At 41.0% G+C, this 25,319-nt stretch overlaps 2 protein-coding genes across 3 annotated transcripts in view; one reads left to right on the top strand and one right to left on the bottom strand.

Moving 5' to 3' along the window:
• The window catches only part of LOC136863754 (constitutive coactivator of peroxisome proliferator-activated receptor gamma), a 1,011,420-nt gene that overhangs the window by 340,382 nt on the left and 645,719 nt on the right, over nt 1-25,319 (bottom strand). The window lies entirely within an intron of this gene.
• LOC136864906 (uncharacterized) overlaps nt 1-25,319 on the top strand; it is a 349,415-nt gene that overhangs the window by 134,548 nt on the left and 189,548 nt on the right. The window contains exon 6 of the mRNA XM_068226495.1: nt 13,485-13,632. Coding sequence (XP_068082596.1) covers nt 13,485-13,632 — 148 coding nt within the window. The remainder of the gene's footprint in view (nt 1-13,484; nt 13,633-25,319) is intronic.

The following is a 25,319-nucleotide window of genomic DNA, read 5'->3' as shown; positions in this document are numbered from 1 at the left end:
AATTTCAAAGAACTGTTGGAACTTCTAGTTTCCAGCAGCTCATTAGAAATGCAGCAGCATTATGCTTCTAAAAAAAGTTTTTTAGCGCAGAATCGAGAACCATACAATGTGAGTTAACAGACTGCATCTATACCTTCATTAGGGATGCTGTGAAAGAAGAAATTTTAGAAACCTCTTTCTTTTCAGTTCAGGTCGACGCTACAACTGATATCACAAAGAAATCGCAGTGTTCGATGACACTTCGGTATATTACCCACAAAGGTGCGCTAGTTGAACGCTTTCTTGTTTGTTTGTTTTTTTAGTTAGTTCGAACCGTACGGCGATTACCGTACCTTAATCAGCTTGCTGCAGAGTGTTTTGAGTGAATTTTCCTACAAAACTAAATTGATTGCCCAGTGTTATGACGGAGCTAGTGTCATGGCAGGTCATCTAAGATGCCCCTCAAGCATTATTTGTACATTGTTTGGCACACCGATTAAATCTAGTGGTAAAGCAAAGTATTACCAACATATCAGAGTACCGTATTTTTTTTTTGCGAGTCTTGGTGGTATTCCTTCATTTTTTCAATCATCAGCCAAAAGAACTTTCATCGCTGATTCGGTAATTGCGAAGCGAATACCATCTGGTCTGGATACACGTTGGTCGTCACATGGGAAACTATTGAGCGTGGTTGTCGAGGAGTGGAAGGGATTGAAAGAAAGTTTTGAAGACTCATGTACGATCCTCAGTCAGACGAAAAAACCATTCGCCAATCAGAGGGGTTGTTTAATAACTTCAATAGTTTCCAGTTCACATTGTTATCAATAGTTTTCAATGACATTTTTTAGCTTGCTGATATATTATTTAACGTGCTCCAAAAGAAGTCTCTGGACGTTTACTTCTGCCTCTCAAAAATAAGCACCACACGGCAACTTATACTAGGTAAAAGGAATGAAGAAACATTCAAAACCTATTTTCGTACGGCTGAGAAGAAAACCAAAATTGAACTAAAAAGACATTCTGGTCTAAAAACAGAAAGTGAAATTTTTCTAAAGTATCGAGTGCTCTATTTTCAGATACTGGATTTAGTCTCCGTAGAGATTGATACAAGATTTCAAGATATGCAGAAGCTTAATTTCTTTGTTTATGAGATAGCTCTAAGTTTGAAGAATTTTCTAAAATCCTCCCCCTTGATGCTCTAGAGAACTTAAAAATCTCTTATCCAACAACACTTGACACACACAGGTTAAAAAATGAACTTCAGTTTATCTATTCTGATTCCACCTACAAAAATACCAGTTTGGAGGATATAATTCTGTCGCTCAATAAAAATGAATTCACGGACGTTTTCAAATATTTAATACTTACCATACCGTCTACCAGCTCCTCAGTAGAAAGAAGCTTTTCGTGCCTTAAGCGGATAAAAACCTACTTAAGGAATTCAACATCGCAGGAGAGGCTGACTGGCGCTGGCAACCATATCCCTGGAGAAGTCACTGTTCAGCGACTTGATGGATACAATGCCCTTTTACGATGACATCATTGACAAATTCGCTGATTCAAAGGACCGAAGAATAGATTTAACGTACAAGCAATAGACGTTACCGAATGTGAGTAATATTTGTTTTTTAGTTAATTTTATCGTTACATTGTGTTTTTTAAAGTAAGTGCATGAAAATTATACAGCGGATATTTGTAGACCATTATCTTACCAAAATATCACCCCGATCCCTTATTTCTTCCTAGCTAGATTATCCAACACACCTATTCGAAATGTACACGTTTACTGCAGACGCGAGTGTTGGGCTGCACCAAACTTACACCCAACGAGCCGCCACTGGTGGAGTGTGCTTGTAAATGGGATTTGAAATGTATAGTGAATTTAGTGGTTAAGTGAGATTTTGATAAATGTGATTATAGTTAAGTAGATTTGAATTATAAGTGAAAGTGTGATTTTGAGAGACGGTTGCTAAGAGGGTTGGTATGTTGAGTGTTTGTTAATCAAGTTAAAGTTGGAAGGTGATGGAGTGGGTTGTTAAATGTATAAGAGGATGATTTGGTGGTATGTGTCGGTATTTTGAGTGATTGTTGCTAAGAGTGAGTATGGTAAAAGATGGATGGATAATTTATTGTGAATATATGTAAGGGAAGATGGTCAGGTTTGATAATTGAATTGTACGTGGTAGATATGTGGAGTCTGGTCTGATGAAGGAGAAAAGGATTGAGCTGGAAGGTGAGTGGAGTGAATTGTGAATTGAAGGATTGTTATTTTAATAGTGTGTGTTCGTAATTGACTTAAGTTGGCAGATGATAACGCAAGGTGGTCAGATTTGATAACTACATTGTATTGAATTGTAAGTGGTGGTATAAGGTGATAGGAGGGATTTGTACGTGGTGGTTTATGGATGGGAATTATGAAGCGGTATTGGCTTATTATGAGACGGAAATGAAAGTAGTCGAGTATATTTTAATGCGGAGTCTGGCTTGATTCGTTTGTTTGCAATTAGAATAGAAGATATAGTTACACACTGGCGTAGCCAAGGGGGGGGGCCACTGGGGCCGGGCCCTCCCCAAAATATTTCCTGAAACTAGAGCGATGATCACCCGTTGTTTTACGTACGGTACGAACAACTTAAAAACGTACGCCGAAATGTTAAGTTAACGTAGCGACAAGAATCTACTAGCAGGGCTCAATAGGGCCATACATAAGTCTCCACATTTGTACTGCTTGAATGAAAGGAAGTCACTTAGGATTGTGATGCGCGGGGATATTTACCTGTAGAGGCCTCAGTATTGAGAATGTAACAGTGTGTTGACAAATGTCAAGACATGGAGAAAGGGGCAATTAGGAAGGGATTACTCAGTAGGGGGCCGGAACGTGACCACTGAGATAACAACATCGTGTCAGCTTTTGCATATCGGTTCCAGGAAACAACAATGTCCTAGGGATCCTCGGGTTGTATCGTGGTTGAGAGATGTGCTGTGTTTAAGTTGCAGAGCTGGGAAGACTGTGACAGGATTGTGAGCTGCACGTTAGTTCCTCATTTTGTGCCATATAAGTAACTTTTTTTAAGAGGGACCGCTCTATCACTGAGAAGCCAACACCATGTGCATCCTCGGTAAGTTATGAAAATGTTTTTTTTACTTTTAAAATAACAAGACAATCGCGGAGTCGTGCCTAAGTTCGAGAGGTAGGCCTATATATTTTATCAAATGCCCGGGGACTGATTGGAACCTCAAATGGCACCATCAAAAGTGCGGGTAACTATTCTGTAATTGGCGGGCGTGATAACTCAGTTCCAATGGTTCTATCTTCTCATCAGGACGGCCCAGGCTTGAATCGCAGTCGATACATGAAACATTTTTAAAATGGGAAGTCACGTTCTATTGATACGGTTTCTACTTAAAACACAGATCCCGTCTCTTACATTTCCTTACACTTTTGAGCCAGAACCGCATCATTTATGGTGGCGTATTTTGAGTGTGGATACAACTTTTCCTTGGAACGGGGTGTGAAAAGATTTTTTATTTTTTATTTAGAATTTACTTTACGTCGCACCGTAGGTCTTATGTCGACGATGGGAAAGGAAAGGGCTGAGAGTGGGAAGAAGCGGCCGTGGCCTTAATTAAGGTACAGCCCCAGCAATTGCCTGGTGTGAAAATGGGAAACCACAGAAAACCATCTTTAGGGCTGCCGATAGTGGTGTTTGAACCCACTATCTTCCGGATGCAAGCACACAGCTGTGCGCCCTTAACCGCACGGCCAACTCGCCCGGTGGATATAAAAAGAAAGCTTGTCCTACCGAGTGCGGTGACGGATCTTCAGTAGACATTGTTGGTTTTGATTGTTACCATGTACAATCATAGCTTCTGTACTCTTAACAGTGGGTGGGGTTACTGTTCGTAAAATTGATAATATCATTCTTCATTTGTGAGGAAGTAGAATCTTTATTTAATTTCTCTTCTTAAAAAAGGAACCACTTTGGTACTACACTCCGTGAAGGTGACTACCGTCCAGGCCGTAGATATTTCGATTTCGGGAGACTCAAGGAAAACTCTACTGCACCCCAAAACAAGGTTGTATCCTCCCGATCCCATGCCTTTCTTAACTCTGTCAGTGCCGGGAATCGAATGCAGAATGCTTTAAGTCAAATTCGTAAATAAGGAGACCTAAAAGTAACCAGCCGGCCCCACGGTGTAGGGGTAGCGTGCCTGCCTCTTACCAGAGGCCCCGGGTTAGATTCCCGGCCAGGTGAAGAACTTTTACCTGGATCTGAGGGCTGGTTCGAGGTACACTCAGCCCACGTGTTTATAATTGAGGAGCTATCTGACGGTGAGATGGCGGCTCCGGTCTAGATCCCCCTGTGGGTTGGGGCGGTAGAATAACACCCACGGTATTCCCTGCCTGTCGTAAGAGGCGACTAAAAGGGGCCCCAGGTGCTCTGAACTTTGGAGCGTGGGTTGGCGACCACGGGGCCCTCGGCTGAGTCCTTACATTGCTTCCACTTACTTGTGCCAGGCTCCTCACTTTCATTTATCCTATCCGACCTCCCTTGGTCAACTCTTGTTTTTTTTCGACCCCGACGCTATTAGGTTTGCGAGGGCTAGGGAGTCTTTCATTTTCACGCCCTCCGTGGCCCTTGTCTTTCTTTGGCCGATACCTTCATTTTCGAAGTGTCGGACCCCTTCCATATTTTCCCTCTGATTAGTGTTATATAGAGGATGGTTGCCTATTTGTACTTCCCCTTAAAACAATAATCACCACCACCACCATTCCGGTCTAGAAAGCCAAGAATAACGGTGGAGAGGATTCGTCGTGCTGACCACACGACACCACGTAATCTGCAGGCCTCCGGGCTGAACAGCCGTCGCTTGGTAGGCGATGGCGATTCGGGGATGTTACGTCATGGAGTTTGGTTTGGAAAAGTGAACAGAGAAGGAAGCGACACCCCTGCAAGGCTCCTTAGCTTCCAGCTAGTTCTTCTGCCCGGCCTCGTGCATTTAGGACAGTAAGAAAACGTACGACTTAATAAATGCTCCTCATAAAACCTTTGTAAAAATACTAACTACATCTATTTATAACAATAATCACAAACGCCTTTTCATGTGGCTCAGTTGGTTGTGTCTCTGTCCTTCTGAGTCCGAGTTCGCAGGTTCAAATCCCGGCTTGGATCGGTAACCCTTAAAACGGTGTTGAAATGGCAACAGCTCAATGTCGTTTCTGACACGTTAATAAAAATTATACATACGAATATTAACGTCACAAAACTCTAACTTTATACTACTATATTCTGTATCCCAGGCTTGCGAGGAAAGTAATTAACAATTTACTTTACGTCGCACCGACACAGATAGGTCTTATGGTAACGGTGGGATAGGAAATGCTTAGGAGTGGGAAGGAAGCGGCCGTGGCCTTAATTAAGGTACAGCTCCAGCATTTGCCTGGTGTGAAAATTGGAAACCACGGGAAAACATTTTCAGGGCTGCCGACAGTGGGGTTCGAATCCACTATCTCCCGGATGCAAGCTCACAGCTGCGTGGCCCTAACCGCGTTGGAACTAATAGGACAAGGTAAACCCTACATAGCATATGTTGTAACGCGTGTTTTTCTTTACCAACTAACAAAATATCTATACCCACACGCTTTACATTATTTATTTATTTATTTATTTATTTATTTATTTATTTATTTATTTATTTATTTATTTATTTATTAGTGCCTTCAGTACAGTGGCGAAGTTAGGGTTCCAGGCCCTCTCGTACACTTAAGCACATACTAATCAGAATCTTAAATAAAATACTGAGATACTTAAAATAGTTAAAACTACATAAATTGATAGAATTGAAAATACATTTCAATAAATTACTTAATAAATTAATATTAGAACTAATGAATATTTAAAACTCTTAAAAATGGCTAATCCTCAAGAACACACACATTCATACTTCAACCATTCAGTCAGCTGTCCTCAGCAGGTAGTCTCGGCAGGTGACCTTAAATCGTGATTTAAAAAAGCTAGTTTTTCTGACCTGAACTGGCAGGGAATTACATAATCTGGCGACAGTCACCACAAATTGTCTATTAATTTTATTTGTGCGGTGCAGTGAAATAGAAAGAATGAATCTAGAACGTGTATTTAAGTTGTGAAATTGTGATAAAAAGATGAATTTAGAAGACCTGTACATTGGCTGACTTTCAGCTACCACTCTGATCACCATCGTTAAAGTGTGTAGCTGCCGACGTTTATCAAACATCAGCCATGAGACAGCCTGATAGTATGGGGTGATATGAACATCGTACGTGATATTGTAAATAAATCGCAGGCAGGAATTCAGTGCTCGTTGAAGTTTAAGTGTTTCTTCTCTCGTCATGTCAACTAAAACAACGTCACAATAACCAAGAATAGGGAGAATGAGTGTCTGTATTCGTTTGACCTGTAGCTCAAATGGAAATACATCCCTCTGCCGTTTAAGAGGGTGAAAAACTCCAAAAATCTCTTTACGCATTTGTTTCGTCTGATCAGACCAATCAGCTGCTTCATTCATCTATACGCTGGGATTTTAAACCGTTTTACTCTAGGGAATAATTCAGTAGGATTGGCGGGATTGCGACATTGTTTGAGCAGCTCAGTAATTCTCGTGATCCAATTATAATTGTCTGAGTTTTCTTGCAGTTTAGTGTAAGAGAGCTTCGTTGTGCATATACAGTACACTGAGTCGTCGGAGGTCCCTGTTAATATCTTGTCCTGCAGTGTCGATATATTTGAAGATCGTCAGCACAGAGGTCATGTGTGTTATTTCCTGTCAGAGAAGGTATGTCACTGATAAAAATACGGAAAATTTGGGGCCGCAGAATACTGCCCTGTGGGGCAACACTAAGTTTCATTTTCCATTTAGAGGCCTTGTCGTTTACTGTTACACGCTGTTGACGGTTACTCAAATAAGAACTAAAAACCTTAAGCACAACCAGGTCGAAATTTAGCCGTTCCATTTTCTTTATAGTCGGAATTACTATAGTGTCAAAGGCGCTACTGAAGTCAAGAAGGATACGTATAGTGAGCAGTCGTTTGTCCCTAGTGTTTCTAATGTCTTCAGTTATCTTCAAAAGTGCTGTCGCGGTACTGTGACCTTCTCAAATCCAGATTGTAAAGGGTACAAAAGAGCATTTTATTTAGGTATTCCAGAACTTCCTCGTATACTAAACGTTCAAAGTCTTTAGAAAGCGCAGGGAGTACGGACATAGGACGATAGTCAGAGGGTGATTGTGGGTCTAAACTCTTAGGTACCGATATAATATTGGCTGTTTTCCAGACAGTAGGGAAAGTTCCGTTTAGTAAACAGTAGTTCAGTATGTGCGTCAGTATAGGCGAGATAGCACCCATAATGTTATGTAAAAAGTAATAGGAATATCATCTACACTTGTAGTCTTTGATTTAATCGAATACAAAGCATTTTAACCTGATTTTCTGTGACACTGTGAAATGTGAATGGTGGATTGGTTGGAGGAGAGGGCGGTGAGTCGGTGCAGTTAATTTGGGTAGGTTGATTATTTATTCTACTAAAGTAATCGTTCAGTTTGTCAAGTGGAATGTCAGGAGTTGTCTGTCTCTGTTGATGTTTTCCTATTCCCAGAGCTCTAAGCTGGTCCCGTGCGCGATTAGAATTTAAGTTGTTAGCTAAACTCCGAAAATATATACATTTTTTAAAATTTCTGATTAACTGCTTTGTGCGATTTCTTAAGATGCGGTAAGATTGGAAGTTTGTGTCATCTAGGGTTTGTTTATAATGTCGAAATAACGAGTCACGGTGGGCCATCATTCTCTTGCCTTCATCATCTAGCCATGGACAAGAAGGAGGAGAAACCTGTATCCGACGAGTGTGTGTGTATATCTTTGCCGCATTATTTGTATAAAATGTCACTTCTTTATTGCTTATCACATGGCCATTATTATAATAACATTCCCGTATTTATTCTAAACCAGAATATTGCATCCTTACTCAAACTGTTTATTCTTGCATTCATTTCACTTGTACTCGGAATATATGAAATGCTGCAGTTATGTTGGGATGGGAGTAACAGAGGTAGCCGTGGGACGGGGGTGGGGGGGTTGTCACCCAAGAAGTCCAGACACCCCAGGAGTTTTAACGAATGTACTTTTATTGAGCATTTTATATATAATGTACATTAATATTAGCTTACGGAGTCCGACTCATTGGCTGAATGATCAGTGTTGAGGCCTACGGTTAAGACGGTCCCGGGTTCGATTCTCGGCTCCGTCGGGGATTTCAATCGCGTCTGATTAATTCTTCTGACTTAGGACTAGGTGTTTGTCCCAACATATTCATATTCAGACAACATACTACACCATCAACCACCAAAGAAACACACAACACTGATTACATCCCTCTATATAGAGCTGGCGTCGGGAAGGAAATCCGGCCGTAAAACAGGTCCAAATCTACATGTGCGACACAGCACCCGCGACCCCACAGACGTGGGAAAAGCTGGGGAAGAAGAAGAAGAAGAAAAACTACTATTAGCTTCCGGAATCCGCACGAATCCACCACTCTTACATGGATCCAAGCACACCCATTTCCTTTTTCGGTATTCTACACCACCTAAACTATGGAAGTTTGGACACCTATCAAAATAAAATTCTGGATGAACGGGCCCCCCCCAAACTGAAATCCTGGCTACGCTACTGATATAGTATGATTAAGAATGATGGTGCTTATAATGGTTGGTAAAGAGTGTAATATTAGATTGTATTGGTGGATTTAGCTTGTAATTATTTAAATGGCCAGTAGTTAGATAATGATGTCATAGTGAGTAATGGAAGTAGAATAATGTACTATGTAGATACAAGATAAAAATAGAGGACACTGACCCAGCAGATGTTTCAACGTTGGTCTGGCGCAGCAAGTTGTAATGGGTCGCGTGTTGACATGTAGGAATGGAATGTGTAATGACTTGCTGTGTCAGTCAGGAGAGGGATGGGAGGACATTACCCCTCCATATAGATGGCCAAGCGCCATGTGCCGTCCTGTCGTTTATTTTATTTTATTTTACTTTATTTTAAGCCATGTATGCCATTTTGTTTTGTGTTCACAGTTGCCGTATTCCCACGGATAACGGATCTTCGATGAGGAGCTGACCGTTGGCCTTTTGACAGTGTCTGTCGATGATTTAATGGAAATTTATGTTTGTTTGTTTGTTTGTTTGTTTGTTTATTTATTTTTCAACTTGTGAAAATTTGAGTTTTATAATTCCACCTTTACAATACTGTAATTGTCTTTAAGACTACATTAAACTCTACTCGTGAAACATGTTTCGTCCTCTTATGGGACATCTTCAGTCACAATTACAAAACATTAAAAATAAGGCGAGGACACGTTGAAATAAAAATATAAAAAGTCTTCGTATCCTGTGACGCGGCGTGATGGCGTCTTGTCAGTCTTCAACGTTAAAATGGTGCGGCGTGAACATGATATGAATCATGAAGTCCAATTAAAATCATAGGTTAAAATTGTTGTTCAAAACAATGAATTGTCAATTATAAAACAACGTAAGTGGCTGTGCGAATAAAATTATGTGCATATTGTACATAAAACAGTGTTGTGGTAATGCCACATTAAAATAGCTTTCTTGATTAGGAGGTGGAGTTATACTGATGATGCAAGTTGAACTTGATTGTGTGTTTCACTTCACTCTTCTTCTTCTTCTTCTTCTACAGGCTGCGAACTGTGGCGCACATGTGGATCTGACCCTATCTTACGACCGAATGCCCCTCCTGACGCCAATCCTATTTCATACCTGCCAACTTTACAAAACCAAAAATCAGGAGATTTTGATTTGAAAATCAGGAAAAATCAGGAGAAATCAGGAGATAAAATTGGTCAAAATTGCTTATTCTACATGTCTTGCGCAACACAGTACTACGATATATTTATAAGACTTATTGTCTCAAAGCCCGACTGTTGTTATACGAGACTACAAGGCTAAAAATTACACATCTCTATTCCCTCACAGGAAGTACGTGAGTGGGATAATCGGTCTCTGATAAGCCTACCGTAAATAGTATGAACTCATGCTCCACATGTGTGAATCAGTCATGCACTTAGATGCCATTACTTAGAAATGCAAAAATTAATATATTGCATCAAGTGCCCGCGCAACTATGTGAAGCACAATGCTATTTGGATCAAATAACTAGCTGATGTTCCCGTGTTTCGCTACGGAATTCTCAGAAAGACTGTCCTTATAGTTTTCCCAACTGAAGTCAACATGTCATTACGACGATGCCAGTATGAATGTCGCGATTAAAAGCAATGCTTTCATACGAAATATTCGATAAAATGAAAACAGAACATTTTCTCACTTTTAGCGAAAAGTACTGCAGTGTAAATCTATCAGTTCAAAGTTTCAGAGCTAGAATGACCAGGCTGCAGACAGCCGCGAACACTCTTGTGTAATTATTCTGTTTAAGTGTGCACACTGCTCATTCAAATCACTACCTCAGAGTAGGGATCGAATAGCTGGAATACTATGATGATCCAGTGTGTTACGTACCAGTAGTATCAGAAAATTTATGAACCAGAAGAATGGCATGCTAAACAAGAGAGATCCAACTCCCCACTCCCCAGCTTCTTCCCGCCAATATTCAAACAGGCTGTTATACTTGAAACGCAGCAGTAATCCCGTCTATCGTAGATAAATGGCAGCAAAATACACAAAGCACATCACAACAAACAATGGTCAATGTAATTGTTGATCAATTTTACGAGCTTTCTATATTGGAGGCCTTCATATTTAGTTTTCTTCCGAATCTGTGATATTAGAACATCTAATGTAAAGCGAGTTGTCCTTTCTTTCATGACTCCCTCTTGTGTTATTATTCAAGCGATCGTTCCTTCGTGACTTTCCTCATTCTTATAATCTTCAAAATTTAATCACCATCACCACCAATATTATTGTAGTCGGAACGGTAAAAACTGAATAAGCAAATTATCACAAAAATAATTTATTCCATTATTACCACCTATTCAATACAAGCCACGTGCTACGTGGATGAAATCTACATAATACTATATACACTTCTCAGGGACATTTTTCGCCCCTTGTTAAGGGCATCATCAACCTTTAGGTAACCTTAAGGTCACATATCTGAAACATTATCTATTCATACATGGATTACAATGAAAAGTATGTTTCAGACATTTGAACTTAAGGTTTCCTAAAGGTTGATGATGCCCTAAACAAGGGGCGAAAAATGTCCCTGAGAAGTGTATATAGTATTATGTAGATTTCATTCACGTAGCACGTGGCTTGTATTGAATAGGTGGTGATAATAAGAGTATATTTTTGTGATAATTTGCTTAAGTCAGTTTCAATACGAATCAATCATGAGAATTGTCTCTTGCAAAACTGAATAAGACAAATAATCAGAAATTGCATTCCCTGTAACTTTTGTTATGTAGTACTTTTCAATATGACCACTAAGATAGGTAATTAAAAATTAAATTTTTGGCACCTTCCCCTCAACTACCATTTCGAACAGAGTGAATAAAATTATTTATAGCATAGACTGTAGTTCCTTATTCCCTGACCTTACATAAAATTCTGTTCACCCATTTTCTTGTACCTCGGCGCTGATACGGACTTAGGAAAAAAAATCCAAATTCATGAATATCTCCGTTATCACAGCCGGTACGGTAAAAATGCATAAGACATAAATGATAGGAAATTTAATAATATATAACTTTAGTTATGTAGTATTTATCGCTAGGGCCAATAATAACATAAATATTTGCGAATTAAATTTTAGGCCTTCCCCTAAACTACCATTTCACTCAGCGTGAATAAAATTATTTATGGCCTAGATTGTAGCGACTTACTCCCCGACGTTATATACCGATTTTCATTAAATTCTCTTCAGCCGTTTTCTCGTGATGAGCCTGCGTACGTACAGACATACAGACAGACAGAAATTACGGAAAATTAAAACGTGTATTTCCCCCTTGTTACTATGGTCACGACCGGTGCGGAAATATCGTTCTTTTTAAATTCTGAGCAATGTACAGACAAAACATTTTATTTATACTGAGATAAATTACAATTAGTCAGAATTGTCTCCAAATGGCTCCTAAAATCTCTAGAAAAGTCACTAGTCGTTATCATTGAAATCATGTCACTAAATTACTAAGAAAGCGACTAGTCTCTAGAATCGACCAAAGAGGATGGAATCGACTAGACTGACGTGAACGAACACGAACATAGCACGCGAGAACGAGAGATTGACAATCGATATACGCGTCGCGATATACAGGTTTCAATAAACATCGCACATTCGCGCACATTTCTCGCATTAATAAACTTCGATATTTCGTTTGAAAGCGGCCAATGAGCGAAGGACTTCCGGCCACTGGCGTAAAAAGGCTGAAATGGCGGGATTTGAAATCAAATGTTTGAAGTTCACCAAAAAATAAACTAAAATCGGGAGAAAAGATAAAATATTCGGGAGGCGGGAAAAACTGTCGAAAATCGGGATTTTCCCGCCTAAATCGGGAAAGTTGGCAGGTATGCTATTTGGAAGGATGCAATCAATATTCCGTGTTTCTCTGGTGGTTGGTAGTGTAGAATGTTGTCTGAATATGAAAAGGAAACCATTGGGATAAACACCCAGTCCCCGAGCCAGAAGAATTAATCAGACGCCATTCAAATCCCGACCCGGCGGGGAATCGAACGCGGGACCCTCTGAAGCGAAAGCCACAACGCTGACCATTCAGCCAAAAGTCGAACAACATTTCACTTCACTCTACAATAATAAAATGCAGTACTTACCTTGTCTCTATTTGTCGTACTCATCCGTACATTCTTTATCATCACGTTTTGAATTCTGGTCAGTGGACTTTTAAATTGCCATTGCATTTCGTTTCATTTCGTACCATTCGGGGCCGATGATCTAGATATTAGCCCCCTTTAAACAACAAACATCTTCATCATCATCATCATCATCATCATCTATTCGTCGTCCTCGTCACTGTCTGCTAGGTGAAACAAAGTTCAATCTTAGTTGCTATCCGTGGCATGTTCCACGTACTTCTCTTCTATATTTAATAGTTGAACACAAGCGGACCAGCTCTCAGGACCGATTATTCCAGGTCCTTCGCGCAGAAGTTGACACACACTAGCACTCAGAGTTGGAGTAACTTTATCTTTCTTAACGATGTGAAAATGGGAAACCATCTTCGACAATGGAGTTCGAATTCACTATCTCCCGAATGCAACCTCACAACTACGTGACCTAAACCGTGTTGCCAATTCGCTCGGTGATGCTTGTTGTTTAAAGGGGCCTAACATCTAGGTCATCGGCCCCAGCCTTGTTTTTGATCATCAGGAAGGTCTGAAGAAGTCGCCAAGATAAGGATTTACTTACGTATATAGTATGTAACAACTATCGGTGGTCTTAATGATTTTGTTTACATCTGTATTGGGAATATTTCAGTTGGGACTGAACGAGATCTTCAGCGAGAGTGCAGACCTGCAAGGAGTCCTGAGCAGACGGCAAAGCAACAATCTTTATGTGTCAAATGTTGTACAGAAAGCCACAATTGAAGTAAATGAAAAAGGAACAACGGCTTCAGCTGTTACTCGTAAGTATTAATTTTTGTAAGGAAGCTCATCGCACACTTCAATTAAAGCAGCTCTCCTCTAAATAAGAAGTAAATTTATTCGGAGTTTCAATAAATTATTCGGTCCGAGTTTGAAACGCATACTAACAGCATAGGCTAATTATAGCTTGTAACCGTACTACAGGGTTACAGATTCTATTCAGTATGTATTATTATTATTATTAACCCGATACATTAGATTTTATATTCTGTTTCTCATCATTTAGACTGTAATAATTAAGTATCACGCATATTATTGTATTTAATCATAGGTTAAGTGAATTTTGTTTGTAATTATTCTGTATATTAATAAGTAGGTTTCCCGCTGACACGTGCAAGGTAGTCATCCGTAGTCCGCGAGGGCAAGCTTATACGACTCATGACTGATGACATCAGTGCGTGGGCACGTGATTTCGACCAAGTGTCTGTATTCGCCAGCTACGGTATGTTGAGGTGGAAGGGATGACCAGAGAGTAGGGAGAGGAGTGGTCATCACGAGGTTATGAGCTATCAAATGGATGGAAGAAGTGAAGGAAGAGTGATGGTGAGTGGCCTTAGAGTGGTGGTCAGAGCTAAGAGGTGTGTTTGAAGAGGTTTTGGAATCATCGAAGAGGTCTACGAGTGGTGGTTGTATCCGAGTAGAGACTGGTACTATGCTGATAGTGAAACATCATTTACTTGTGAGGATGGACTTCACAAGGTGTTTCAATAATATTTTCCGATTTATTACAATCTATTGAGTGAACGTAATTACATTGGAGCTTACTGCACTCGTACGGGGAATGTAGGTCAACTCCCGGTTACATAAGAAGATAACAGCAAACGGCTCCCGACTTCAGCTCATTGGTTTTTCCAGGAATTTCAAGTTCAACAGCGGTGTGAGCAGACATCAGGTAATTAAAGCATCAGACATGTGTTGCATTAATAACATGAAGAAGAATGAAATCAGCGGCAATATCATATTTCAATTCAAGTTCATGCCAATAGCTTTCTTTGTTTAGATTAAATTTTCTCTTTGATTATAACAGCAAATCTCACAATATATATTTTTTGTTAAATTAAAATACGCCAATGCTTGTTCATTGTGACGTAAATTATAGTCATAAACTCAGTTTTATTTTAATTATAATAAGTGATTCTATTTCCAAGTACAATCCTCAATTGTGGAAATGCAACCGTAATCTAATATTGCCCTGATCCATATCCCTGTATATTGCCAGATGTGTGAGTTTATCACCTCACGCCTTGAGATAATTGAGATAAGAGGTATGCTCTACCGAATTTTGTGTTTAAAAAAAAAAAGCAACTGGCGCTCAAACAAATGTTATGTATATTGTGTGAAAGAGATGAAGGTATAAAAATAGTGGTTTGAGTAGTTACAACGTAAAACACAGTCTCCACACGGGGAGTCGAACCCACGACCATCGAATTACCAGTCCGAGCTCTTACCGCTACGCCAATATTATTAATAATAATAATAATAATAAAAACAAAAATAATAATAATAATAATAAATACTGAATTGAATCTGTAACCCTGTAGTGCGGTTACAAGCTACACACTTAATGAAGGAAAGGAACAACATTCACAGAGTATTCCTTTTGTTATAACGGTTTTTCTTATATTCTATTGTGCAAATAATATGTCTAATGTTAAAATATTTTCAACGTATGTAGATGAATCATGCTAGTTTCCTCCATTATTTCATATCCATGATAGCCTTCAGAGAAAATTGCTATGCTCTAATTAATATTGATCGTACGATATATATTCACTCAAAATCTCAACGAGCGCACGATATTGTATACTTCTCGCATTTAATATTTCATCAGTCTTAATTTTAATTATTATCAAAATAAAATTCACTTCCCAAGTACGTAGATACAAATCCTGTGGACATCCTAAACAAACATTATATCTATGGTTTCAAATTGTTACTGGGATAAGTGTACCTGCGCGGATCTTATACCGTACCATGCGCTCATTCATTTCATTCCCAACTAAGAAAAATATTTGAAATAGGCCTACACCTTGGTTGATTACGAGCGAAGGAGCACCACACCAGATACAGTATATATTGTAGAATGTGGCATCTTCGGCCGCTTTCTTAATATTTCGAGACAGATCACGTAAAGCAGGAAATCGTATGTTAACTAAAACCTATTCCAACAACAAAACAAGTAATAATGCATGCAATGCCGTCGTTTGCATCATAGCAAGAGCACTTCTTTCAGTCGAGTGCGAGGTTCAAATTGTCCTTCGTGTTGTCTCTTTAATTGAAGTATTTCCGAACTGGTATGAGCTTCAGGCCATACGTTCAGTATGAAGCAAAGAAACATTTGGCTAACCTCCTACAATTAATTTACGAAATACATGGGCATAAGCGAATTTCTTAAGGTAGGTAGGGTGACATCGACCGTGCCTAGGACTATACTAAGATAGTTGGAGGTACAGTCGTTATCACGGAAATATAATAAATGCCATTCTAGACGTATCCGAAGGGAAAAAAATCAACGTGCAGAAGGCCGCTGAAAAGTATGTGTCACGACCAAAATTTATCATGATCAAAATTAACAGGAATGATCAGAAACTGTATGGTGGACTACCGTTTCCTTCCGAAGAAGGAGTAGCTCCCGTGACGGGTTTGCTGATATGTACCGAAGTGCGGTTTTAATAAGTGACGCCACTAGTTCCCAGAGGAGACGATAATATTAATCGTTATGATGAATCATAAGTCCTTCAGTCCGCGATAAATGTTCCCGAGGATCTGCGTAGAAACTGTTACCTGTTCTACGATCCGAATATCGAATAGCTGGAGTTACACTATATATTATTAGGAATACACGATGTGGTGTTACTGTAAAAATAATCTGTGTACGTAAATATTGTATAGTTCTAAGAAGTAAAGTTGTGATCGAAGATACACTGTGGATCACAATTCGTTCATCGAGGCTATTTAATGGTGTAGTCGGAGTGACCCCAACAGTAGAGCCGGCCAAGTCGCTCCGCAGTACCAATTGTTATCGCAAGCGAGACCACGGGAGCGAGAATGCCAGTTCCGATAAATGGCATTTTCGAAACCGCCAGTATCGAAAACGAACGAAACCAATACTTGCTTACTACCATTTACTGACTGACTGCCTGCCTGCCACCTACAGCAGCACTTGGAAGCTCTCACCACCTTGTCGGTCTTCATAGCAACGTCAAAGTGATATAGCAGTGTGATACGCAGCAATAAGTATTACACCTATCCTACGATTTATTTTAAACACAGATGTTTATTTAAGATATTACTGGAGTTATTACAAGAAACGTACACATGTTATATTCTTATTCTAATGGCGTCCAAACGATTGCAGTACGAATGGAAGTAGGAGGTATACATTGCAACAAATATACAGGAGATTAAATATTAATATTAATATTAGCGCAAAAATCTTACAAATTCTTACCTGAAGGTTCTCTCTACATGCACTCTTCATATTTTTAATTTATTATCTTGGCCAATAATTTGTAGCTTCCGCCGAATAATTTATCCCGTACAATGTCATTGTCGTTAGCAATTGTATGTACATGGTTCCGAGTAACATGCAAAGAACTGGGCTAGCGAGTGGTGTCTCACATTTTATGCAGCGACTTCCAGTCGAGAATGGAGCAGTATCGCCATTATCGGAATATGGCATGTTCTCGCTCGTGATGTCACTTGGCCTTCATAGGTATACGCGTTCCCCACGAGAATCTCTTCGGCAGGCGAACGAGAATGAGCGAGAACAGGAGGCGAATATTGTCCGGCTATACTAGGACTGGTAGGCAATACAATTCCTGTAAATAACTTGTGATAACAAAAAGTCAGTGACGCATTTAAATATAAACTTCATTTCTGCATCAATAAGAAGGCGAGGAAATGGTGGAAGTCACCCATTTCTAACGTACTATGAATAAACATAAAAGCACAACCATCTAATACACAGAAAGGGCAAGTAACTTCACCGAATAATATTTATTTGAAATAATTGTTTAGAAGAAAAGTGAGTGTACCGGGTTGTGTAGTTCAAATGGTACAACACTGGGGTTTTGAGCCAAAAGATGGCGGGTTCGATTGCGCCTCAGTCCGGTGGTATTTGAAAATTCTCCACTACGCCAACCTCGTGTCGGTAGATTTACGTAAAAGAACTCCTTCGGGAAAATGTACCGGTAATCACTCGGGCGTAAAATCAATAACATTATTACAAATGAATGAGAAGAAGCACAAAGAAAGCAAGAACTCATCACGGAAAAATAATAAAGTATATGACAAAGCAGTTTAACTATTCCTTCTTAAGGATTGTAACAACATTAGTAGGCATTACATCAGATAACTGAGACCATAAGTAGGGTGTTCAGGCCCTTGACAATGAAACAGCTGTTTAAACTGCTTAATTGTAAAAAGAAACGGCAAAGTTTCTATCAAAGTTGATTAAATACTAGAGTTGAAACGTAGCTGTCCTCCTTAAAATGGGATAGAACAACTTGATCAACTTCGTATAATTCCCAGTTAAGTTTTGCAATATACGGTACACGCAATAAAAATGTTAGCCTTGTGGCAGTCTTACGAGGAACCTATCCCACTTTGAGGACTAGAAAGCTCAATGTTACTGATATCCCAATATTCTTGCTTTACGTCGCACCGACACAAATAGGCCTTAGGGCGACAATGGGATGGGAATGATCTAGCAGTGGTAAGGAAGCGGCCGTGGTCTTAATTAAGGTACAGCCCCAACATTTGCCTCGTGTAAAATGGGAAACCACGGAAAACCATCTTCAGGGCAGCCGACAGTGGAGTTCGAACCCACTATCTCCCGGATGCAAGGTCACAGCTGAGTGCCCCTAACTGCACGACCAAGTCGCCCGGTATTAAAAAAACCTGGCGCAAGTGACATTCAATGCAGTGAAATTTTCTGCGGAACGCAACGCACAGAGTGGGTAATATAATGCGATGATATACAGCTAATGCCGTAAGTATTCGTACACCTGTGCTGACGAACGGTGAGTAGCATTAAGTCAGCAGCTATACAATGCTTGTTGGGGCTAGAACTGATAGTACTATAAAACAATACATTCCTTTATTTTTATACATCTAAGATTTGAACAAAATGTGCATACAATCGCTAGTATTAAAGGCATGTCAAGAAACACAAACAGCTATCGTGTCATAGGTATTCGTACAGACAAGAAAGTATTCTGTAAACCCTTTAACGCCGAAATTATTTTTTTCGTCCGTTTTCTTTGAAATTCGTCTAAATCACTTCAGGTCCATAGTATAACATAACTACAAAATATTAAGCTCATACTTTTCACGATTTCGTCGTTAGGTGGCGTGTTCATATGATCACGCTAGGCGGATGTGTTAGCATTTCAGTCTGTATAGCATTTGTTTAGTATTTATAGATTTTATGTATTGATATTGATAAATTATGAACAAAATACACTAAAATAAACTAAAGATGATAATTTATGAAGAATATACATTAATTACAATATGTATATACATAAATAGAGCAATGAAAGTCTCAAGATATTCGTAATATACACTGACTGACAGAGCAAATGCAACACCAAGGAGGAGTGGTTCGAAAGGGATGAAAGTTGGGGATAAAACAGAGTCGGCACGGAAGAATAATTGATGTTTATTTCAAACCGATATGCAGGTTACACAATGCGCACGGCATCGACTCAGTAGGATGTAGGACCACCGCGAGCGGCGATGCACGCAGAAACACGTCGAGGTACAGAGTCAATAAGAGTGCGGATGGTGTCCTGAGGGATGGTTCTCCATTCTCTGTCAACCATTTGCCACAGTTGGTCGTCCGTACGAGGCTGGGGCAGAGTTTGCAAACGGCGTCCAATGAGATCCCACACGTGTTCGATTGGTGAGAGATCCGGAGAGTACGCTGGCCACGGAAGCATCTGTACACCTCGTAGAGCCTGTTGGGAGATGCGAGCAGTGTGTGGGCGGGCATTATCCTGCTGAAACAGAGCATTGGGGAGCCCCTGAAGGTACGGGAGTGCCACCGGCCGCAGCACATGCTGCACGTAGCGGTGGGCATTTAACGTGCCTTGAATACGCACTAGAGGTGACGTGGAATCATACACAATAGCGCCCCAAACCATGATGCCGCGTTGTCTAGCGGTAGGGCGCTCCACAGTTACTGCCGGATTTGACCTTTCTCCACGCCGACGCCACACTCGTCTGCGGTGACTATCACTGACAGAACAGAAGCGTGACTCATCGGAGAACACGACGTTCCGCCATTCCCTCATCCAAGTCGCTCTAGCCCGGCACCATGCCAGGCGTGCACGTCTATGCTGTGGAGTCAATGGTAGTCTTCTGAGCGGACGCCGGGAGTGCAGGCCTCCTTCAACCAATCGACGGGAAATTGTTCTGGTCGATATTGGAACAGCCAGGGTGTCTTGCACATGTTGAAGAATGGCGGTTGACGTGGCGTGCGGGGCTGCCACCGCTTGGCGGCGGATGCGCCGATCCTCGCGTGCTGACGTCACTCGGGCTGCGCCTGGACCCCTCGCACGTGCCACATGTCCCTGCGCCAACCATTTTCGCCACAGGCGCTGCACCGTGGACACATCCCTATGGGTATCGGCTGCGATTTGACGAAGCGACCAACCTGCCCTTCTCAGCCCGATCACCATACCCCTCGTAAAGTCCGTTGACGGCGGCCTGGCATTCTTAGCTATACACGTGTCCTGTGGCACACGACAACACGTTCTACAATGACTGTCGGCTGAGAAATCACGGTACGAAGTGGGCCATTCGCCAACGCCGTGTCCCATTTATCGTTCGCTACGTGCGCAGCACAGCGGCGCATTTCACATCATGAGCATACCTCAGTGACGTCAGTCTACCCTGCAATTGGCATAAAGTTCTGACCACTCCTTCTTGGTGTTGCATTTGCTCTGTCAGTCAGTGTATTACAATCAAGTTATCTAATTCACAGAAATTACCGAATAGGAACAAATATAAGAACTGTATGCTTCACACTGTACGAAATAGGACAAAGCATGGAACACAAGAGTCCAACATTACATTTTATGCACTCGGTGCGAACAGTACTGGAGCATTCCTTTCCAGCACAGCGTCGTCGATTGCAGAGCGCGACGAGGTGCCCAATCCTGTCAAGTCGTACATCGTCAGTGACACTACTCTGCTGGATACTATATCTTGAGGTGATGGGGCGGCCTCTTCCTACTGGCGTTATTTTGAACTTATGTAGATATGCTAGCACAATGTGGCGACGAAATTCTAGATGTGACAGATCACATCCAGACCTCCTTAGCAGTAACCATGAATTGTGAATGGATACGTCCAGGATCCATGTGAATAGAGACCACCACCATTTCTTTCCACGTATGTCTACTCTGTAGTACGACACATTCTGGTCCATCCTATCTGTTCCACCCATTCCACTGTTGTAAGCTCCAAACACAGCCGGCCGCTTTGTACGACACACACGGTATCCCCTGCCTGTCGTGAGAGGCGACTAAAAGGGGCCTCAGGGGCTCTGAACTTTGGAGCGTGGGTTGGCGACCACGGGGCCCTCAGCTGAGTTCTGGCATTCCTTCCACTTACTTGTGCCAGCCTCCTCGCTTTCAGCTATCCTATCCGACCTCCCTTGGTCAATCCTTATTCTTTTCCGACCCCGACGCTATTAGGTTTGCGAGGGCTAGGGAGTGTTTCATTTTCACGCCCTTCGTGGCCCTTGTCTTCCTTTGGCCGATACCTTCATTTTTCGAAGTGTCGGACCCCTTCCATTTTTTCTCTCTGATTAGTGTTATATAGAGGATGGTTGCCCAGTTGTACTTCCTCTTAAAACAATAATCACCATCACCACCACCACCGGTTTATACGCACTTTCCTTTTCTCTGCCTGGGAGTATCGTGTTACCTTAGAAGCTAGTTCAACACCATGGCATGTTGATGCTATGGTAACCACGGAGTTATCAACCCACCGAACAATACTTATTCCCTCCAAGTTCGTTGCCATGTCGTATGTCCCACGAGCCTGTCTCTTCATTTCATTTGAAGGTGTGATCGAGCAGTCTTTGGGAATTATATTCTCTCGAATGGTTCCTGTAGCGCCATATCCGCAATGTTTTAGATGAGCCAAAAGTGCCATTGCAGTAAAAAGATTATCGAAATATAGTTGAAATGGTAAGTGCGACATCATCAGGTAGTTCTTCCAGCATCAGTACCATTGGAGCAGCACACTTACCAAATCGTTGCTCATATTCAGTATTACCATGAAGATTCTTTCCTTGATGTATGTCAAAATTTATGAGATAGCCCGAGGGAGTGTTCAAACACCAGACCTTATAACCAAAGCGGATGGGCTTTCCGCGGATGAATTGCTTGCAGCTGTGCCTACCATAATATTCCACAACGCATTCGTCAAAATCTTAATCCTTTTCAGGCCGGAAATTTGCAAGGAATCTTTTCTTCAGCATGTTTATAAGAGGTCGTAATTTCCACATTTTATCATTCATATCAGGCTGAGTATTATCCGCGCAATGAATGAAGCGACAAATTTCCAGAAAGCGGTCTCTTCTCATAGCATTTACAACAAGTGTATTACGTACATCATCCGCTGCTTCCCAATACGATCGTTTGCTAGGCACATTTTTGTAACCGGAAAGAATTAGTACAGCAAGAAGTACTTTTAATTCCTCCTTAGATATTTTTGAGTCGTCACAATTCTTAAACAAGGCAAACTTGCTTGATTCTTGAATCATGAACTCCATCACTTCGTTGTCAAACATTAGTTCAAAGCACTCTGTAGGAGATTTGCCGGATAAGGTGGAAAAATCGGCTTCCGGGAATATGCCAACTGAATCTCGGTTGTCATCCTTACTCCACACAGGATTTATTCTTTGAAGTTTAGTTTTCTTGCTAGATGACTGATCTAAAATACCTGCTGAAACGGGATCATCGTCTGCGCCTCCTATACGATCGCTGCCAGCGAGTACAATTTCTGCCTAACCAGTGAGGTTATCAACCGAACCAACAACATCTTCATCTGAATTTTCGTCGGAGTGAATATTAGCTTCCGGAGGTTCAATAAAAATGCTGTTAACATCTCCAGTTGGTTCGTCCTATTCAAGAATATCTAATACTTCTTGGAGCGCAATGTCCCTGTAAAAAGTGAAACAAGGTTTTGTAGCTGCATATATGTTAACAAGTGTTAACAAGTCGCAATTTATTTAAATGTAGAATAAATGACCGTAAATCGAATAAAGTTGTTCAATGAAAATTGATGTATAACAGTAATCGTAATAGGTAGCATAACGTCCACCATCAAATACACGCACATGGTGAATAGCTAACACAAGCGCCTAGCGTGATCATACGATCACGCAATGTTTTAAGTGCTTACGGGAGTAATATTTACTGCTAACTGTAAATTAACTGTATCATAATGTGAACATAGATCACTCCCAAACTTGTTAAGCATATGAGTTGTGTAATCTAAACATAAATATATGTGAAATATCAAACTTACTTGAAGCGCGCCATCATGATTCAGCTGCTGTGACAATGACACGAAACGAAAGGGCGCCGAAACAATGAGTAGAAATGTACCACGTAATTATATGCTCGCACAGAGTTGCCACATGCTTCTTGGATTGATCTACACAGTCAGCAATCAATTCCAGCGCTATACAAGGCACTGAGAGCAATCTAAATGAAAGAATGCAGGCCGTGATCATATGGACACGCACGGCGTTAACGGGTTTGCGCAGTTCCAATATGGCGAAAACTCGTCCGACAAGCTGTTGTTCAGTCCGAGGTCGACTGCAGCTGTGTTTGTATGTGTGATCGCAAAGTGGTGTCAGTATGAGTCGTAAGGGAAAAGAAACCAGTCAAGAGAAGCACATGCTTGTTATCAGACTCCACAATTAGTGTAAATCTTTAGGGGACATCTAGGCTCTTGTTGGGAGACCCCGATCGACAGTGCAGTCCATAATAGATCGGTATTGTGCTACTAACTTGTGCAAAACATGCCAAGAAGTGGACGTCCAAACAAACTGACTGCCATAGACAAGCGTCTGATTAAGAAAGATCCAAAATAAGTGCTCCCAAGATAGTGGCACAGCTATCCAATCAAGGTATTGCAGTATCTGAAAGCACACTGTGCCGAGCTTTTAAACACGAAGCGTACAATGGTCGAGTTGCTCGTAAGAACTTTCATGTTTATGAAGCAAATCGGAAGAAACGCCTTGCTTTCGTAAAACAATACGTCGACGCACCACCCGTGTTTTAGAAAAGAGTTACTTTCTCCGATGAAAGCAAATTTAATTTATTTGGGTCAGATGGACGACAAATGGTACGGCGGAAAAAGAATACGGAGTTAGCGCCCAAAAACCTGTCCCACATTGAAACACGGAGGTGGAAATATGCTGGTTTGGAGATGCACGAGTGCTGCAGGAGTAGGAAAGCTTCATATTATAGATGGTATAATGAATCGCAAAATGTATATTAACATTTTGAAAACAAATCTGGTTGTCTGTGCCGAACAAATGAACCTCCAAAGCGACTTCGTGTTCCAACAAGACAATGGTCTCAAGCATACCGCCCATAATACGAGACTGTGGCTGTTGTATAATATTCCAAAACAGCTTTACACCCCTTTCCTCAATCCACGGATATTAATCCATTTGAACAGATATGGACATTTTGGAGACCCGAATACGGAAAATGCAAATTACGAGCAATAATAACAATAATAATAATAATAATAATAATAATAATTTCGTGTGGCTATTTCTAGCAGAGTGCAGCCCTTGTAAGGCAGGCCCTCCGATGAGGATGGGTGGCATCTGCGATGTGTAGGTAACTGCGTGTTATTGTGGTGGACGATAGTGTCGTGTGGTGTGTGAGTTGCAGGGATGTTGGGGACAACACAAACACCCAGCCCCCGAGTCATTAGAATTAACCAATGAAGGTTAAATCTCTGACCCGGCCGGGAATCGAACCCGGGACCCTCTGAAGGCGTTGACCATTCACCCAACGATTCGGACATTGCGAGCAAGACTACCACGGTTACGGCTTTGCAGGAAGAGTGGTTCTCTATTTCCAATGAGGTAACGAAAAAACTCGTCGAATCAATGTCACAGGGTCTTCAAACTGTCATCAAAGCGAAGGGAAACCTAACAAGGTATTGGACACCTGGAGAGAGACTGCATTCAATTCGTTCACAACAAACATAGTACGTATACGAATACTTTTGACACGAGAGCTTTTTGTGTTTCTAGACATTATTTCTTTAATTTTAATAGGGTGTATGCATGTTTTGCTTAAATCTTAGATGTATAAAAATAAAGGAATATATTGTTTTGTACTACCATCAGTCCTATTACTCTAGCCCCAACAAGTATCGAATAGCAGCTGATTCAATGTTACACAGCGTTCGTCAACACATATGCACGAATACTTATGGCGGTATCTATAGCACAGACTGAAACGTTTCCCATTTGGCACAAACCCGGCTGGGTAGCTCAGGCGTTAGAGCGCTGGTCTTCTGAGCTCAAATTAGCGGGTTTGATCTCGGCTTAGTCCGGTGGTATTTGAAGGTGCTCAAATACGTCAGCTTCATGTTGGCACGTTAAAGAAGTCCTGCG

The sequence above is a fragment of the Anabrus simplex genome, chromosome 2 (assembly GCF_040414725.1).
Source record: "Anabrus simplex isolate iqAnaSimp1 chromosome 2, ASM4041472v1, whole genome shotgun sequence".
Taxonomy (NCBI): domain Eukaryota; kingdom Metazoa; phylum Arthropoda; class Insecta; order Orthoptera; family Tettigoniidae; genus Anabrus; species Anabrus simplex.
Note: the sequence above shows the minus strand (reverse complement) of the source record. Positions and strands in the feature narration are given on the sequence as shown.